This window comes from Eumetopias jubatus, unplaced genomic scaffold, assembly GCF_037043125.1.
Source record: "Eumetopias jubatus isolate StellerSeaLion01/CBP00866 unplaced genomic scaffold, mEumJub1_p1.0 scaffold_13, whole genome shotgun sequence".
Classification (NCBI taxonomy): Eukaryota; Metazoa; Chordata; class Mammalia; order Carnivora; family Otariidae; genus Eumetopias; species Eumetopias jubatus.
This window is the reverse complement of record NW_028274819.1, coordinates 53,273,222-53,292,710: the sequence shown is the minus strand read 5'-3', so window position 1 is coordinate 53,292,710 and position 19,489 is coordinate 53,273,222. Positions and strand designations below refer to the sequence as shown.

Here is a 19,489-nt window from a genome sequence, read left to right as displayed (position 1 = left end):
TTTGGGCATTTTATCTGTACTGCGATGGCACTTGTGTTGGCCTCCTAGCATTAATCACGTGGTATGGAAATTAATTATATGTCTCTGTCCTGCCCTAGAATCAAGTGTGGGCTGTGTCTTCTTATTGTGATATCTGCCATGTTTGGCATGTATGTAATTAGACACTTGATAAATATCGAATTGACCAAAATGTTCAAAAGACAATAATTTTAAACAACTTTAAAATATGCTTATTATAAATTCCCTTTTATATTTAGGAATATAAATAATATAAATAAATATTTAGGAATATAAATAAAATATATTTATATTTTATATTTATTTTTATATTTAGGAATTCTAAACAATAATTAGAATAGTAGAATGTTAGAATTGGAATGAATCTGAGAGATCGTCCTATTTCATCTTCCTGTTTTAGAGATAAGAAAGGTTCAAGGAGAAGGGGAGTGACTTATACGAGTGACTTGTTATTTTATCCTGAGTTCTGATTACTTGCCATGTAGCACCAGAAACTATTCAGAAGATTTCACTACTCTTTTACTGAACATAACTTATCTCTTGGCTCTGAGAAGAAAGTGATCAGGAGCTTGGGCTGAGGTATAATATAAGTAGAAGGCTTATAAACTAGTAATACACACACACACACACACACACACACTTTTTTTGAGGGGGGCATGCTTTGGTTACCTGGGAAGTGCATTGATTTCCTGTTGAATTAAGGTGTCTTAAAGATTCAGTAAAGACCCAAGAATTTGTTTTTCTTAAGAATGTATGGTAATAACTTGTGCATTGTGTGTTTTGAAAAGGAGAATGTCTTACAAAATGGTCTTGCAAACAGCGAAATGCAGTGAGGTTGCATGGGATCCCATAAAGCATGAGTCGTAGTAACCGTGGGCAAGTCCCAGTATCCTGAGCCTCAGTTTCTCACATAAAGTGGTGATAGTAATAATACCCATCTCACATGGTGACTGTGAAATGTCAGTGATGATGAAAATCGAGCTACTTTGTAATTTGTGAAGTGCTAAGGAAAGAGTAGTCACTGAATGATTTACACCTTCATCTCCTTTAATTGGAATGATTAAAGTTTGATTCATTTGCTTTCTCATACTTGTCCTTAGGTAGGACTGGGGAAAATGAGTAAGTATGTAGCTCAAACCCTGACCACAGAGGGAGAATTTGAATGAAAGATGAGGAAATACTTATAAAATCACTGGTTTGTTTTCAGCTATTTTCCTGTGAGACCATTACTCTTTATAAAAGCTATACTTGGGTTTTTTGTTTGTTTGGTGACCCCTCTTCATTGCATATGTAGTATGCATTTTCTGGTGGCTCTGTTGGTTTATGAGTTCTCATTACTAAGTTTCCCATAGTCCAACATTCTGAAAGATTTTTCAGAAAAGGAAGTTGTCGGGTTTTTTTTTTTTTTTTTGATAATAAATTTGATTGTTTTCTTCATTGCTCTTTTAAGGAGGCTAGTGGTTCTTGGGGAAGCTCAAGTAGTTCTTGGTTTTGTTTTCGTAGGCTCAGATCACCATGAAAGTAATCCAAGGCTTATACAGTGGGGTCACCACTGTGGAACTAGATACTTTGGCTGCTGAGACAGCTGCGACCTTGACGACTAAGCACCCTGACTATGCCATCCTGGCAGCAAGGATTGCCGTCTCGAACTTGCACAAAGAAACAAAGAAAGTGTTCAGTGGTGAGTCTGGAGGAAAAAGTTAGAATTCTCAGAAAATGTATAAGACTACTCAAATGAAACCTTAAATGTCAAAAGAAAAGTTACGTCTTATTTTAAAGGTGTGCGAGTTAGTGGCAGAGAGGGGATTGGAACTTCCTGGTTCTCCGTGCTGCTGACCTGCTGCATGAGAGAGTCAGTGGATCCTTTTCTTTATCCTTTTCTCTCTCTCTCTTTAAAGTTTTACTTAATTAATTTGACAGAGAGAGCATGCACAAGCAGGGGGGCCGGCAGGCAGAGGGGAGAGGGAGAGAAGCAGGATCCTCTCTGAGCAGGGAGCCCCATGCGGGGCTAGATTCCAGGACTCTGGGATCATGACCTGAGCCGAAGGCAGATGCTTAACCGCCTGAGCCACTCAGCCCCCCTCCCCCCTCCCCCCCGCTTTTTTTAAGGCCTGTCTTTAGGTGGTTGATGGTGGTGTGGTTGGAAAAATGAGTAATATTTATTGGCATGTTCTGGGTTGAACAAAATGTCCTTTGTCACCATTAGCAAGCACTTCATTACATCACTCCCATTTTACAGCTCAGGGAATGTGAGCAAAGGAAGGTTAAATAATTTGTTCCATATGTAACAGGTGATATATGAAAAGTCAACTGGTAGACTGAGATTAGAAATCTTTTGGCTGTCAATTCCAGATCTTTATGTGGAGCTCAAACATTATATCACCCTCTTCATTAGACTTATTGTAGATATATTAGTTATCCCAAAATTGATCTATAGATTCAAGACAATCCTAATCAAAATGCCAGCATTATGTGTGCATATATAAGTTTTATATGTAAATGCAGAGGGTCACACTCTGTTATGATGTCCTGAAGAAGAGCAAAAAGACAGGGCTTATTATCTGTGTTTATAGAAATGAAATGCTTGGGATGATAGATTATAAGTTTATAGTTGAGTTTCTATTCTACTGGGATAAAAAACCATTTGAGAGGAGATAATAATTTCTGTTTTTCTTTATTTTCAACCAATAATTCTCAATGGTTTGGTCATCAGAATCACCAGGGAATCTCTTTAAAATTACGAGAGCCTATGTTTACTCTAACTCTGGAAGATTTTTCCTTAACTGAGGCATTATTATGTATTTATTCAACATGTATATGGTTATTGAGCACTTTCTGTGCTAGGCAGTGAGGTAGGTTGGCATGAAGAAAGGTTTTAGACTATTACCGGAGGATTGAATTTGTTCTTAAGTGATTTTGACATTTATTTATTTAAAAATTTTTTTAGATGTGATGGAAGATCTCTACAATTATATAAACCCACATAATGGCAGACACTCTCCCATGGTGGCCAAGTCAACACTGGATATTGTTTTGGCCAATAAAGATGTATGTATAATGCTTTTCTGGTGAAAAAATTTTTTATAGATTTTTTTTGTTTTAAAGCAATAAGCACATTTAAAAGAACTTAAACACTACAAATAGTATAGGTATAAAGTTATTCTCTCTCCTCTGGATCCTACTTTTCCTTTCTGGAACAAGAATTTTTATCATTTTAAAATGTATTTTTCTAGAGCTATTCTATAATATGTATGTGTGTTTGTGTATGTGTACATATATATTTTTCCTTTTAGTGGTAGTGTACTATGCATACTGTTACTGCTGATACTTTTTTCACCTACAAGTTCATCTTAGAGGTAGTTCTATACCAATATTTATGAATTTACCCTATTCTTTCTAACAGCTGCATGGCCTTCCATTTTATAGATATATTGTCATTGTACATATATGTAAGAATTATTAGTGATGAATATTTGTTTTCCATTTTTTGCTACAGCGAATATCCTTGCATGGTAGGTGCTTTGCTCATAGATGAGTATATCAGTCAGATAAATCCCTTCAGTGGAGTTACTTAGCCAAAGAATATGTGCATTCAAAAATTTTGTTAAAAAAAATTTAGTAGACATTGCCAAACTGACTCCCAGCATAAAATCTTGAGAGATCTTGCTCAGCAACTTAAAAATTATCCACTTGTGTTTTAACCCTTTTCTTAACTAGATCCCACAGGAGAGAAAGGGAAAGATGTGTAGGTCTTGCCAGCCCCTTTGTACATGGATTTATTTACCATGGATATCTGGACAGATTAGAAACCAGTTTTAACCTTGGGTAATAGGATGATTAGTTACCTGTCTCTCAAAATATGTATCTGATGTTAAAGAGACTGAGAGAAAATTGAGTTGTTTGTGTGTTGTTCATATGTATAATCTGGAAGACGGATTAAAAATAAAAATAAAGAACAGCAGAAACCTGTATTTGTAAAATAAATACTGATAAGTATTTCAGTTCCCCATTATCCATGCTAGGGACCTACCTGCTTTTGGCAACAAAGATGCCCTTAAAAATTAAAGAGAAAAAGGAAGGGTTTCATAGAGATTTTTCTAGGCCTTGGCCGTGGTTCATTATGCAGAAACATTGTTAGTATTTTGAAAAATAATACTAACTCCATTTTTTTCTATCCAGAATGATTATTTGTACCTGATTGCTTTTGTTTTCCTCTAAACAGCTTTATAGCCAAGAAAAACTCTGTAACAATGACCATTGTCACACACTAGTTTGTTTAAAACCAGTTAAATTTTTTTTGAAGAGCCTTAGAATTAATGTAATCCTACCTTCTGTCATTGTTATATATATTGTTATGTAAAGTTTAAAATGGCATCCCTAAAATGGGCTAATTTTAAAACAAAAATATGTATTAGTAAATATGTGGTACCAATACCTTTGGATTAATAGGTAGTCTAAAAACATGTTTAAGGATGATAGGGGCGCCTGGGTGGCTCAGTCGTTAAGTGTCTGCCTTCGGCTCAGGTCATGATCCCAGGGTCCTGGGATTGAGCACCGCATCGGGCTCCCTGCTCGGCGGGAAGCCTGCTTCTCCCTCTCCCACTCCCCCTTCTTGTGTTCCCTCTCTCGCTGTGTCTCTGTCTGTCAAATAAATAAATAAAATCTTAAAAAAAAAAAAGGATGATAATATGGTCCCTCTTGTGCGCATGTTCTTTCCTTTTTTAATTAGAGGTGAACTGTAAAATAACAGGGAAAGTTTCGAAAATCACATTAATAATTTTACTTATATACAGCTTATATTTACATGTTCTCTTCTAGTCTTTTAATATACATGTTTTTAAACCTAATTAAGATATTCAATTGATATACTGTTTTATTTTCCTTAATGTTAGATATAAATTTCTAGTCGACAGTACTTAGTGTTATCTCTTTTGTATCCTGTGTCAATTTTAGTTCTGGAGTCAGGGCTAAAAGATATCAGATTTTGTGAAAATAAGTCTAATTATCTTAATTATAGGTTTTTTCCCCCTTAACCTCTTTCAGCGCCTGAACTCTGCCATTATCTATGACCGAGATTTCTCTTACAACTACTTTGGATTTAAGGTAAATAATGGGCTTTTATAAGTGGGAATTCCTCCCTAAATCAGGATATACAGGTTTTTGTTTATGTTTTAGTGATATGATTATAAAGGCAGTAAGTTTTGGGTGTTGGGATGGACCTGGGGTGGGGATTAAGTTAGGGTAGTGGTGGTTGTTTGAATTAAGGAAAGATAGCTTATCCATTTGCAGTTTTTGAATTTTCCAAATGCTACCCGTGGATTACTTGGGGAATTATATAGATACTTTGCTAGAATTATTCCATATTATTCTATTTATATAACAACTATTTATTGAATTCCTACTATGTGCAAAGTGCTTTTTTAGGTACTTTTGTGTTGATAAACAGTATTGTGTAGTGATTGAGAACATGAGTGTTGTTGTCAGACCATCTGAGTTCAGGTCTCTGCTCTATTTCTTATTAGCAAGTTACTTAATCTCTCTGCTTCGGTTTCCTCATCTTTAGGATGGGGATAATAATAATAAAATTTCAACAACAAATTCTCTTGAGAATTAAATGAGTGTGTGTGTGTGTGTGTGTGTGTGTGTGTGTGTGTGTGTGTGTGTTGCTTACATCAGTGCCTAGCCTTAGAATAGCACTTCATAAGTGTTAACCATAAAGATGATGATGATGAATACCACAACTTCTGCAGTTAACATTATACATATTAATATAGAGCTGGCTTTTTCCAGGAATTTTCATGTAGTTTTTTCCAAAACAAACAGCCAACTGATAATGTTCCAGACCGAAGCCAGTAAGAGTAAATATGCTATTCCTTTCATTTAAAATCATATAAAAACTGAGAATATTTAAATAGATTGCCTTGGGGCGCCTGGGTGGCTCAGTCGATTAAGTGTCTGCCTTCAGGCTCAGGTCATGATCCCAGAGTCCTGGGATCAAGCCCAGCATCAGGCTTCCTGCTCAGTGGGGAGCCTGCTTCTCCCTCTCCCTCTGTCCCTTACTTCCCTGCTCTGTCTGGTTCTCTTGTGCACGCGCACTCTGTCTCTCTCTCTCAAATAAATAAAATCTTGAAAAAAAATAGGTTGCCTCATTGTGAAAGATATATCCATTGTGTCTTTAAAAATTGTGCTCTGGAAGTGTTTTGGTTGCTTTGGTTTTTCCAGACGCTGGAGCGATCCTATTTGTTGAAGATCAATGGGAAAGGTGAGAAATGAACATGTTTGTTATATTTTCTATTCATTATATTGAATATAGAGCTCTGAGCTATCAGCCTTAACATTTCTGTTTAAACACTAACATTTTTAACTTTAGGTTTGGCTTTTGAATAATTTTGGCGCTTATTGGTAGAAGTTTTTTAAATTGTCTTTTGGTGTTCCTTTTTGACTCAGGTACATGTCTTAGCCTAGTCTTTCTGACATGTCCCATCATTTGAAACTCCTTTTGTTTTTAGTGGCAGAAAGACCACAACATATGTTGATGAGGGTGTCTGTGGGGATTCACGCAGAAGATATTGATGCTGCTATTGAAACATACAACCTTCTTTCTGAGAAGTGGTTTACCCATGCCTCTCCCACTCTCTTCAATGCTGGTACCAACCGCCCACAGCTTTCTAGGTATGTGTCGTCTCTAGTCGTTTTTAATGTTCTGAAATGGTTTTGATTAGGAAAATAAACCTTGACCTGAAGAAACAAGGCAGTTAATCACATAAAAATTAATTTAATGAACATTGAATCACTCCTGCTCTGATCAAATGAGATTTGCATCCTGGAAAGCTCTGCTGCAGTGTGGTAAATGAATTGGAGAAATAAATGCTGATAATGAGATTTTTAAGTTGACTGTGATGATGTTTGCACAACTCTCTGAATATACTAAAAGCCATTCATTATACACTTTAAATGGAGAACTGTATGGTATGTGAATTACATCTCAGTAACATTGTTTTAAAAACAAATACCAAAAACTAATTATGGGACTCTTAATAGTCTGTACAAGAGATTGTGGTAGTTTGGATTAGGGAAGTGAAGTAGAGATTGAGAGAATAGACAGATTCAGGAGCTATTTAGGAGGTAAAATTGACAGAATTTGGTGATGTTTTGGATGTGGGTCAAGGTTTGTTCCTGAGTTTATGGGTATAGTAACAGGATTAATGGTGATGCCATTTTCTGAGAAAAGGAACACTGAAACAGAATCCAGTAATATGTTAAAAAAAAATACCTTTTAGCAACATTAGTGTATCCAGGAATTCAAGGATACGCTAACATAAAAAACTGCATTAATGTAATCCATTGCACTAACATTTTATACCATCAAATACTCTTTCATAATAAAACAAATTTAACAAAATAGATACAGAAAATAACTTTCTTAATTTGGTAAGAGATATCCACTAAAAACTTAGATCTCTGTCACCTCTGTTTTCAGCATTGTAGTGGAGACTTGAGCTGGCATTATAAGATAAGAAAAAAACGGATTGTAAATGAGGGAACAAAACTGTAGTGATTCACAGATGGTATGGTTTTTACATAGGAAATTCAAGAGCATCTACACATAAATTATCAGAATTAAAAAGAGATTTCAGCAAAGTATCTGGATATAAAAATTCAGTATGAATGAAGGGAGTATCTCTAGCTGTTAGAAGATTTAAGTTTTAAAATACATCATTTATAATACTGGAAGGTACCCAGGAATAAATCTAATAAGAGATATGGAAGGCTTTTAAGGAGAAAATTCTAAAACAGGACATTAAAAAACATTAAAAAACAAATGGAGAGTGATTTTATATCATAAATGGATTTGATATTTTAAAGATGTCAGTTTTTCCTAAGTTAACTTATGGATCCAGTCAAAATGTCAGTATGCTCATTCCAAAATTTATGCAGAAGAACAAAAGTTTAAGAATTTACTAGGCTTTTCAAGATACCAGTTCTAATCCTTGGAACCTGTAAATGTTAACTTATAAGGAAAAATGGTCTTTGAAAGTATGATTAAAAAGGATCTCGACATAGGGAGGTTAGCTGAATTATCCAGGTGGGCCCTAAATCCAGTCAGAAGTACCCTTAAGAGAGAGGCTGTGGGAGTAAGGTTCATACAGAAGAGAAGAGGCAAGGTAAAGATGGAGGCAGAAATGGGAGTGATGTGGCTACAAGCAGAGGAGCCACTAGAAGCTGGAAGAGGCAGGGATCTGTTTTCCCCTAGAGCCTCTGGAGGGAGTGTTCTTGATTCTGACCCAGTGAAATTTACATTGAACTTCTGGCCTCTGGAACTATGAGAGAATAAGTTTCTGTTTTAAGCCATTAGGTTGGTAGTAATGTGTTAGGGCAGCCACAGGGCTAACATAAATTGCAATAGCAAGTTTTGAAGAGTAAGTCCTACCAGGTTTCAAGACTACCATAATGCCATGGTAATTAAGACAGTGTGGTATTTATTCTGAGATAAACAAATAAACCGGTGGAGTATAACAGAGAGCTCAGAAAGAGATTCAGGCTTATTTGGGAAGGTGTTGTTGCAGTTCATCTGGGGGAAACGGTGCTAGGGAAATTGGTTGTCTTATGGGGAGGAAAGGTAATTAGATTCCCCTTTTTCATTCCATATACAGAAATATGTTCAAGAAAGAAGTTTTATTTATTTATTTATTTTAAAGATTTTATTTATTTATTTGACAGAGAGTGAGCTAGCGAGAGCAGGAACACAAGCAGGGGGAGTGGGAGAGGGAAAAGCAGGCCTCCCGCCGAGCAGGGAGCCCGACGCAGGGCTCCATCCCACGACCCTGGGATCATGACCTGAGCTGAAGGCAGACACTTAACGACTGAGCCACCCAGGTGCCCCCAAGAAAAAAAATTTAAATATGAAAGTAAAATCTTTTAGAAGAGCATTAGAGAAAATAAATAAATGTCTGTTTTTCTCCCTACTTTTTACTATGAATTTCAAATATTCGGAAAAGCTTAGGGGTGCTTGGGTGGCTCAGTTGTTAAGCGTCTGCCTTCGGGTCAGGTCATGGTGGCGATCGAGCCCCACGTCGGGCTCCCTGCTCGGCGGGAAGCCTGCTTCTCCCTCTCCCACTCCCCCTGCTTGTATTCCCTCTCTCGCTGTCTCTCTCTCTGTCAAATAAATAAATAAAATCTTAAAAAAAAAAAAAAGAAAAAGAAAAGCTTAAAGATAGTGAATGCCAATACACTTACTTACCTTTGCCTAGATAAAAATATTACTACCATTTTGCCATATATATATATGTACACATACTTTTTTTATCTTTAAAATTAAAAAAAATTCTTTGAGTCATTTGAAAGTGAGCTGTAGACGTCATGACTCTTAATACTTCAACTTACATCTTTTTTTTTTAAGATTTTATTTATTTATTTGATAAAGAGAGACACAGTGAGAGAGGGAACACAAGCAGGGGGAGTGGGAGAAGGAGCAGTAGACTCCTTGCCGAGCAGGGAGCCCGATGCGGGGCTCGATCCCAGGACACTGGGATCATGACCTGAGCCGAAGGCAGACACTTAACGACTGAGCCACCCAGGCGCCCCTCAACCTACATCCTAATAGGAGAATATGTATGACCTCAGAGTGGTAAAGGATTTCTTAAAATAGTCATAATAGACAAAACAACATTAAGGAAAAATTGAGTACATTAAAATTAAAAACTCCTGTGAGCCAAAAACAAAGGAAAAACAAGTTCCAGACTGAGAGAAGATACTGGCGGTGTATATTAACTGTCAAGGGATTGTGTCAAGACACAAAACTAAAGAGGAACATGGGCAAAGGATGTAAAAAATAATTCATAGAAGAAACTTGACTGGCGAATAAACATGTGAGTTTAGTAATTAGGAAAATGAAAGGTAACATAATGAGATATTTCATACCTATCAGACTGATAAAAATTAAAAGGCTGATAATACCAAGTGTGGCTAAGAATGTAGAACACAGGGAACTCTAATATGTTGCTAGGTGAGTATACTTTTCCATCCACTTTGGAGAATCTTTAGTAAAGTGGAACATATGTGTATCTTTTGACCCAGGAATTCCCCTCCTGGGTTTATATTCTACAGAAATCCTTCAACCTAAGCACCAGGAGATATGTTTAAGAATTTCCACAGCAACATTGTTTAGGATACCAAACAAATTGGAAATAACCCAAATGTCCATCAACAGGCAAATGGACAAATATATTGGCATATTCATACAGTGGAACAATTTGTAGCAATGAGAGTGACATGTATCAGTAGGAAAGAATCTCTAACACAATATTAAGTTAAAAGCAAGTTGTAGAAGGATAAATAAATATGTAACCAGAAATTTAAAAATGCTAAATGCCAAAAGAAGGTAGAAATGCATGGATATGGTATGGGATTGTAATCACACTATATTATATATGTAGTGTCTTATTTTCTTGAGTAGATGATAAGTACAAAGTATATGTCATATTTTCTGTATCTTTCTGAATGTTGGCCTATTTAATAGAAAAAGTTAACGGATAGAATCTGTTTGAGTGGATGTATGTTCAAGGTAGTGAAGGGAGAGTTGGTAGAGTAGGTAAGGTTACTCATTGGTAGAGTAAGTAAGGTTCCTGAGGGGGGAGGAGGATGAGACCTGAATCACAAGTTGCGGGGGGGTGTCTTCAAAATGGCTATCAAGGGGCTAAATTTTGGAGGGCCTATCAAAGAATTGGTTGACATTGGATAGATGTTTCTTATTTCATAAATGTTTAATTTTACTTGGCTTACTAATAGGTTGGAAAGACCTATTAGTTATGTATGCTTAGGAATTTGCATGAGAAAATATGATAAAGCACATCTGCAGTCTGATGAACACGTAAATTAATATTTTAGACTTTATTATAAGACTTCCTTCTAGGGGCACCTGGGTGGCTCAGTCGTTAAGCGTCTGCCTTCCGCTCAGGTCATAGTCCCAGGGTCCTGGGATCGAGCCCCGCATCAGGCTTCCTGCTCGGCAGGAAGCCTGCTTCTCCCTCTCCCCCTGCTTATGTTCCCTCTCTCGCTGTGTCTCTCTCTGTCAAATAAATAAATAAAAATCTTAAAAAAAAAAAAAAAGACTTCTTTCTAGGCCTAGCATCTAGGATAGGCAGGAGGTGTTTTTAAAATAATACGATTTGCACGTTCTGCATGGAGCACTGGGTGTTATATGCAAACAGTGAATCATGGAACACTACATCAAAAACTAATGATGTCATGTATGGTGATTAACATAACAATAAAAATTAAAAAAAAATACGATTTGTTGATGTGTCTTGTGTCATGTCCAGTAAAAGTTTTTTTTCCCTAAAATACCTAGGAATTTTTTAAACTTCAAATCTTTTATTTGCCCAACTTACTGTTTTGGGGGCTTATAGTCAATTTGGTTTCTCTGCTTTGTTTCATTTCCTTGCTGAGTTGTCACTTTTTCTTCCCCCATAGCTGTTTCCTTCTGAGTATGAAAGATGATAGTATTGAAGGCATTTATGACACTCTAAAGCAGTGTGCATTGATTTCCAAGTCTGCTGGGGGAATTGGAGTTGCTGTGAGTTGTATTCGAGCTACTGGCAGCTACATTGCTGGGGTAAGCTTCTGTTTTATGACTAAAAAATTGTAGGCTACAGGGATTCAGGTTGAGAGGGCATATGCTGGGGCTTGGGAGACCTGGGTCTCTGATGAGTGCTAGCTAGTCATACATGACTTTGAGTGAGTCATTTCACTACTTCTAGCTTCTGGTTTAGATTAGATGATCTGTAGGATTTTTTTAGTTCAGATTTTGGAATTCAGATTTATCTTAGCAATAATAATAGCAGCTATCATTTATTGATTGCTTACTATATGCTAAGTCTGTTATAAAAGCTTTACCTGAGTTACTCATTTAATCCTTGCTACAACCGTAGAAGATGGGTACCATTACACATGGTAGGAACTTCACTCCTTACAATAACTTTGTGAGTATAGGCAATATTGGCTTCATTTTACAAGTGAGGAAACTGAGGCATAGAAAATTAAATTACTTCCAGAGATCACTTAATATGTGATAGAGCCAAGGTTCATGCTTTAAACATTGGCACCTTATGATGTAAGTTTAGCCCTTTGCTAATTCACTATTCATTGGGGGTCAAGATAAGGATGTTGGGTAAGACCTAGATTTAAATTCTATCTCTACGACTTACCAGTAATGCAGCCTACCATAAGTTATTTTACATCTCTGAGTTTGTTTCCTCACCTGTAATGTGAAGAAAATATCTAACCCTACCAAATAAAGTTAGAGAGTCTAGAAGGAAATTATTCCATTATGTAGTGTTTTGGAGCACTTACACATAATCGTAGGGTGAGCTATTGCTCACTTATTTTTCTAGACTGTTTAAAGGCTTGCTTTGGAGTTGGAAGGATTATTTTTAAAATTTGATGAGGTATCTTCTAGTTTTAGGAGTCTATATTTTCTTACTTTCATTCTAGGATCCATTTATTGTTGAGAATCTCCATTTATCTTTATTGTCTTTATTTATCCATTATATATAATTCTTACTGTAAGTTGCCTTGAATTCTTTTGGGAAAAAGACACTGTAGTAGTGTTTTTACTCTACCCAAAGTAGATCTATGTAATGTCCATTAGAAGGTATGGAATTTAAATTTAGCTACCCTGATTTCAGATTCTTTTGACTTGTAATGTTGTATCTCATTGTAAATTAGAGATGTAACAACAACATTACAGCAATAATAAGAGAAAAACAACATTTTATTTATTTTGTATTGGGTGTTCTGTTTTCAAAGCAAAGGGAGAGATGGAGAGCAGATAAGACTTTATATAGACTGGAAGAGAGTAACTTGTTGAGCCATTTTGTTCTTTTCCTTGCTTAGTCCCACTTTTCTCCTCCAGATGCCTTTTATTCTTGGTCTCTCTTTCAGACTAATGGCAATTCCAATGGCCTTGTACCAATGCTGAGAGTATATAACAACACAGCTCGATATGTGGATCAAGGTGGAAACAAGGTATGTTCTGTTACTCGAAAGTCCTGGAAATCAGAACTAAAAATCTTTAACCATGTATGCTTCAAATAAGATGATTTACTGTATATATATTTCTAACTACTTTCCTAATATACTGTATATATTTCTAACTACTTTTTTCACTTTTAAAATCAATTTAATGAGGTATAATTTAAATGTGTGCACACTTTAAGTGTACAGTTTGATGGATTTTGACAAATATATATACTTGTGTAGTCACTACACCAATCAAGATATAGAACATTTCCCATTACCCCAAAATGTTTCTGCAGACACCTTTGATTAATCGCCCCATCACCCCCACGCATACATACTTTTCCCCCTGGCTCCAGGCAGCCAGTGGTCTAGTCAGCTTTTATTTGTTTGTTTATTTATTTATTTGTTTATTCATTTATTTTTATTTATATTTTTTAAGTAGGCTTCACACCCAGTGTGGGGCTTGAATTCATGACTCTGAGGATCAAGAGTCACATGCTCTACCCACTGAGCCAGCTAGGCTCCCCCCTAGGCAGCTTTTTTATATGACAGCTTATTGGCAAAGAATTTCTAAAGTTGTGACTTAATATTAATACCTAACCTTGAAAAGGGGTTGTAATAGTCTTGTAGCTTTTTCTTTAAAAAACAAAAACAAAACTCTGCCTCTTTCACAGAGGGAGTAGTAAAGTTGAGAGGATTGGATTATTTGCCCAGTGTTAACAGCAGGATAGTTTGCAATTTGAGCCTGCCTCGGACAGATATGTAGGCACACTAATCACCTGTTAGTTTATGAATTTCCCTTGATGGACTTTAAAAACGATCTGTGGAGACCTTGATAAGACATCACTTTTTTGATCTTTAATAAGAGCACAACTTATTATTGTCAAAGATAAAGTGATTTCCCATGGGCTTTGTATTCCTGTCATATAGGGTCAAGTGAGTTGTATGGCAGCTGAAAGGAAGCTCCATCTGCAGTCCATTGTGTCACTTTGGACTAGTTATTTCATCTTGTTCTTATCAATTGCTCTTTTTTACTCCTAGAATTGTAAGGACAATATTACTACTTACATTTGTAGTACCTTTATTTGTATTATCTCATTTAATTCCTTAATTGTAGTGAAGATCAAAGGTGATATTATAAAATTGCTTTGGAAAATATGAAGTTTCTTTGTTTCGTTCTGATTCTGAAAAGAATGATGGTTTACTTGCCTTTAGCGACCTGGGGCATTTGCTATTTACCTGGAGCCTTGGCATTTAGACATTTTTGAGTTTCTGGATTTAAAGAAGAACACAGGAAAGGAAGAACAGCGTGCCAGGGACCTTTTCTTTGCCCTTTGGATTCCAGATCTCTTCATGAAACGAGTGGAGACTAATCAGGTGAGAAAGAGGTACCTGTTGGTAAGAACAACTTGATTCATACCAGCTTTCTTTTTTGTCATCTTAAATCATGGTTAGGAAGAGCCCACCTATGTGTTATGCTATGGAAGGCATTTTAAGCAATTTAAGAGATGCCATTTCTGCCCTTTTGGGTTTTTATTCTCTAAAGCAGATGCTATCTGACCTAAATGCTTAAAAGGTCATGTATAAACAGGCAGAACTAGATGTTTGAGCCTGAGCCCAAAATGGTTATTTCTACAGCAGATTTCCAAGAGAGTCTATCTATGGAAGCCACCCTATCCCTTGCCATGTTCCTAATGGACTATGTGCGGTTGGTTATTTCAAGTCTCTTATGGGTTCTTCCCTTTGTAGGATTGGTCTTTGATGTGTCCAAATGAATGTCCTGGTCTGGATGAGGTTTGGGGAGAGGAATTTGAGAAGCTATATGAAAGGTATGGGAAAAATATGAAGTAATAATTTTTAATCATGTGTTTCTTTTATTTGGGGGATTCAAATTTCAAAACGTTATCAATCATTAGCCCCAGTTTCTAGGAATCTTCAGAAACATCCAGGAGAGAATGTGATTAATAATTTTATTTTGGTCAGATTGCTACCAAAATTTGGTTTCTATCTTCTTTCTTAAAATTTTGTGACTTACAAAGAGGTGCTTTGGTTTTTAATTGAGACTTATAAAAATTAAGGTCAAGGGTTATTATTTTGCTTTGTCTCACAGTACATTTGATTTAAAAAGTTATGCTTTATATTGCCCACAGAAATCAAGAACAGCTAGAACCCATGTTACTAGTTCATTAAATAATAGCACAGTAGATTTGACTACTTGAGGTGTTATTCCTTTTCCTTATGAAGGGTATTGTGATTTAGTGGGATTTGGGTGTATTCTAATGGGTCCCGAGCTGCCTGATTTTCCTTTGTCACTAGCCGTAGTAAAATGAATATCCTATGCCTTTTGTTCTGTCTTAGCAGAACACAGTAAACATTTAAGAGCTTTCATAATTTTATATTTTAGTGTCTTCAAGTTGTCTGCAATAAAGATTTTCTTAGGGAATATTAAAATAATATTAGCTTTGCCTTTCAGTTATGAGAAACAGGGTCGTGTCCGCAAGGTTGTAAAAGCTCAGCAGCTTTGGTATGCCATCATTGAGTCTCAGACAGAGACAGGTACCCCGTACATGCTCTACAAAGATTCCTGTAATCGGAAGAGCAACCAGCAGAACCTGGGAACGATCAAATGCAGCAACCTGTGCACAGAAATAGTAGAGTATACCAGCAAAGATGAGGTAGGTAGACAAATTTCTGCCCAGAGTCCTGAGAGAAGAATCTTAGGCAGTTATTATTTGTGAATCCCTCACTTGATTTCACTTGAGATAGGGGAAGGGAGTTTTCATAGTTTGCTATAAGTAGAAGGGCACTAAAATAGAGATGACAAAGAAAGGAACAGATGTAATCTGTGCCCTTAAATATCTTATAGTCTAAGCCATGTAGAAAAGACTCACTTTTTTTCTTACACACACATTGTTGTAATAATCTTTTCTCGGTGTTCAGTTATGGTGGTTTAGGACAAACACAAGAATGTGTCAGGATGCTCATTCAGTTTAAAGTATGTAAGCAGGTAGAGAGTCCTTTCAGTGAATGGTGAAACAGAATTCTAATGTCAGATCTTTAAGGTGATTCACAGAAGAGGTGAGCCTAGAGATGGGACAGAGACTTGATTTAAAAAAAAAAAAAAGTTTATGGAAAATCTTTCCATTTGGGAAGAACAGCCTATCAGATCAGAGACAGGAATAGGTTTTGTGCAGAGAGTGTCAAATAAGTTTGTTCTGATGGAGCAAATGCATTATGGTATGGTATGTGGAGAGATGGCTGTGGCTGGGGGAGGGGAGATAGCAGGTGAAATGTCTGGCATGTCACAGAGTAGGAAGCCCTGGTAGGTTCCTGAAAGGAAAATAGTGTCAAAATGCTAGGATGAGAAGGATAGTTCTTGCTTCTCGTAATAGAGTGTCTTCGTGTGAGAGGAGGTTGGAGATTAGTTTACGGAGATTATTGCAGTGGTTGGATGACAGGCTGCTTGGATGTTGGATGTAAACTATGGAAATGAGGAAGGAGCAGATCCCGTATGCTAGGACCTAACACACATGACAAATGAAAAGTTGGGAAGAAAATGGTAAGTGAATTAAACATACTGCTAAGGTCGCGGTTTAATTCAGCCAGAGTTACTGAGTACCAGCTATGTGCAAGACACTGTACCAAGTGCTCTGGGATGTAAATGATTATAGCTCAGGCCCTGCCCTTTGGAAACATATAATTCATTGTTGGAGAAAATTGGCATATACTGTACTCAAGTAACTGTTGTACAAAATAGATTATGCTACAGAGACTAGAGTGACCCTTCTTAAAACAAAAATCAGATCATATCCTTCCTCCACTCAACACTCCTCTTTGACTTTCCAACCCATCCAGAGTTTGTTCATTTTTTAAAAATTGAAATACAATTTTCATACCATAAAATTCACCCTTCTAAGTGTATATTTCAGTGTTTTTTAGTTTATCCACAAGGTTGTGTAACTATCACCAATATCTAAGTCTAGAACACTTTTCATCAACCCAGAAAGAACCTTTGTACCCATTAGCAGTCACTCACTATTATCCTCTTCCCCCAGCCCCTGGCAACTACTAATCTATTTTCTGCCTCTGGATTTGCCTCTTGTGAACATTTTCAAAGATTTTATTTTGACAGAGACACACAGCGAGAGAGGAAACACAAGCAGGGGGAGTGGGAGAGGGAGAAGCAGGCTTCCCACTGAGCAGGGAGCCCAGCATGGGGCTCGATCCCAGGACCCTGGGATCACGACCTGAGCCGAAGGCAGACGCTTAACGACTGAGCCACCCAGGCGCTCTTGTGAACATTTTCTATAAATAGAATCATATAACATGGTGGTCTCTTGTGTCAGGTTCTTTCACTTAGCATGTTTTCAAGGCTTATCTGTGTTGTAGTATGTATCAGTACTTCATTCGTTTCCACCCAGAATTCTTACAGTGCCCTGTGGGTTCATGCACAACTGAGTATGCCCATCTCAGCTACTGTTACTTTCCCCCTTGCTCACTGTGCTCCAGCCCTACTAATTTCCAAGTATATCAAGCACATTCCCTCCTCAGGATTTTTGCTGTTTACTTTGAATGTTAAAATGCTCACTCCCACCAGATAGCCATGTGGCTTGCTGTCTAACCTTTTCAGTTTTTGTTCATGTGTCTCATTCTCAGTGAGGTCTTCCTTGACAACTCTGTTTAAAAATGGCACTCCTTCTGTCCTTATTCCTAGAACCCTTTGTCTTTTCCTGTCTTATTTTTCTCCCTAGCATTTATCAGACTTACGCAATCCGAGCTATACTTTAAAACTGGGTACTTAGGCAACGTGTAGAATTGAGTAGATATGAAGGGCATGAGGGAGTCTAGGTGAGAGGAGTTGAGATTTTGGGGTAAGATAGTCCAAAATGGAAAAGGAAGTGTATTCATTCAACATTATTAAGCATTTATTATATACCAGATGTGGTACTAGTATTAAAAATATAAGGTTAAAATGAGATACGTTTCTTTCCTGAAAAAGCTTACCACCTAGTGTAGTGTAGTGGAAAATCACCTGAAGAGCTTTTGCAAAATTCACAAATTTGATCCCCTGTTGATAGGAACTTACCAGAATCTCAACGAAAGTAAGGTGGGAATGTGTAATTTGGAAGAGCTTTCTGTGGTGATGGAAATGTATCTGGTGGCTGTTGAGCACAAGAAGTATGACTAGTGCCCCTGAGAAACTGAATTTTTAATTTTATTTAAATGGCTACATGTGGCTAGTGGCTACTGTATTGGACAGCACACATCTACTGACTGAGACAGATACACATAAGAAATTAGAGCCCGATGGGAGGTCTGTCTGGTGACAGAGCCGTGGACTATGGAACACAGATACTCTATCTCACCTGTTTCACTGGTGCATGTGACAGCTCGTATGTGAATAGGTACTGGGATTTAGGAATGAACGATGAAGAGGGAGAAGATAAAGATAAAAATTTTATAATGTCAGAGGCTTACATGGTGTTGTCATTGACGCAGGGGGAAGAAATAAAAATTGTGTGATTCTTGACCCTTTTTCTTTGCATTCCAGGTTGCAGTCTGTAACTTGGCTTCCCTGGCCCTGAATATGTATGTCACGTCAGAACACACATATGACTTTAAGAAGCTGGCTGAAGTCACCAAAGTCATTGTCCGAAACTTGAATAAAATTATTGATATTAACTACTATCCTGTCCCAGAGGTATGAATAGAGGTCTCTGCTTATTGGTAATTCTTGAAACCCAAGTTGGAGGGAGCTTATCATGATCTTCCAGTCATCATTTAAACGGCTGTCATTGGAATGGTGTGAGAAAACAGAGATAAAAAAAGAGCATGTATCATTTGGTGCAGAATGTTGCCTTTTCTGTTCAGTAATGTCTCTTTCTTCTCTAAATCTGTTGGCACAAAGGCATGCTTATCAAATAAACGCCATCGCCCCATTGGAATCGGGGTACAAGGTCTGGCAGATGCTTTTATTCTGATGAGGTATCCTTTTGAGAGTCCAGAAGCCCAGCTACTGAATAAGCAGATCTTTGAAACCATTTATTATGGAGCCTTGGAAGCCAGCTGTGACCTGGCCAAGGAGCATGGCCCATATGAAACCTATGAGGGCTCTCCAGTCAGCAGAGGAGTAAGTATATGGATGAAATTTCTTTTTATCTGTAGGTTCTTACAGTAGGCTGAATGGTAGCCTACAGAAAGATGTGTTCACATCCTAATCCCTGGACCTATGAGTGTTACCTTTTTGGATTTCAAAAGGGTCTTTGCAGATGTAATTAAGGATTTTGAAATGAGATTATCCTGGATTACCCAGGTGGGCCCTAAATCCAGTGACAGTAGTTGTTACAAGAGACAGAGAAGAGGAGGCAACATGACCATGGAGGCAGAGGTCAGAGTAATGCAGCCACAACCCAAGAATGCTGACAGCCACTAGAAGCTGGAAGAGGCAAAG

At 37.2% G+C, this 19,489-nt stretch overlaps 1 protein-coding gene across 1 annotated transcript in view; it reads left to right on the top strand.

The window, feature by feature from the left end:
- RRM1 (ribonucleotide reductase catalytic subunit M1) overlaps nt 1–19,489 on the top strand; it is a 36,679-nt gene that overhangs the window by 8,736 nt on the left and 8,454 nt on the right. Inside the window, exons 3-14 of the mRNA XM_028115950.2 lie at nt 1,522–1,699; nt 2,966–3,066; nt 5,062–5,121; nt 6,241–6,280; nt 6,528–6,690; nt 11,491–11,632; nt 12,961–13,044; nt 14,254–14,415; nt 14,788–14,867; nt 15,512–15,713; nt 18,590–18,739; nt 18,947–19,168. Of these exons, the coding sequence (XP_027971751.1) occupies nt 1,522–1,699; nt 2,966–3,066; nt 5,062–5,121; nt 6,241–6,280; nt 6,528–6,690; nt 11,491–11,632; nt 12,961–13,044; nt 14,254–14,415; nt 14,788–14,867; nt 15,512–15,713; nt 18,590–18,739; nt 18,947–19,168 (1,584 nt within the window). The remainder of the gene's footprint in view (nt 1–1,521; nt 1,700–2,965; nt 3,067–5,061; nt 5,122–6,240; nt 6,281–6,527; nt 6,691–11,490; nt 11,633–12,960; nt 13,045–14,253; nt 14,416–14,787; nt 14,868–15,511; nt 15,714–18,589; nt 18,740–18,946; nt 19,169–19,489) is intronic.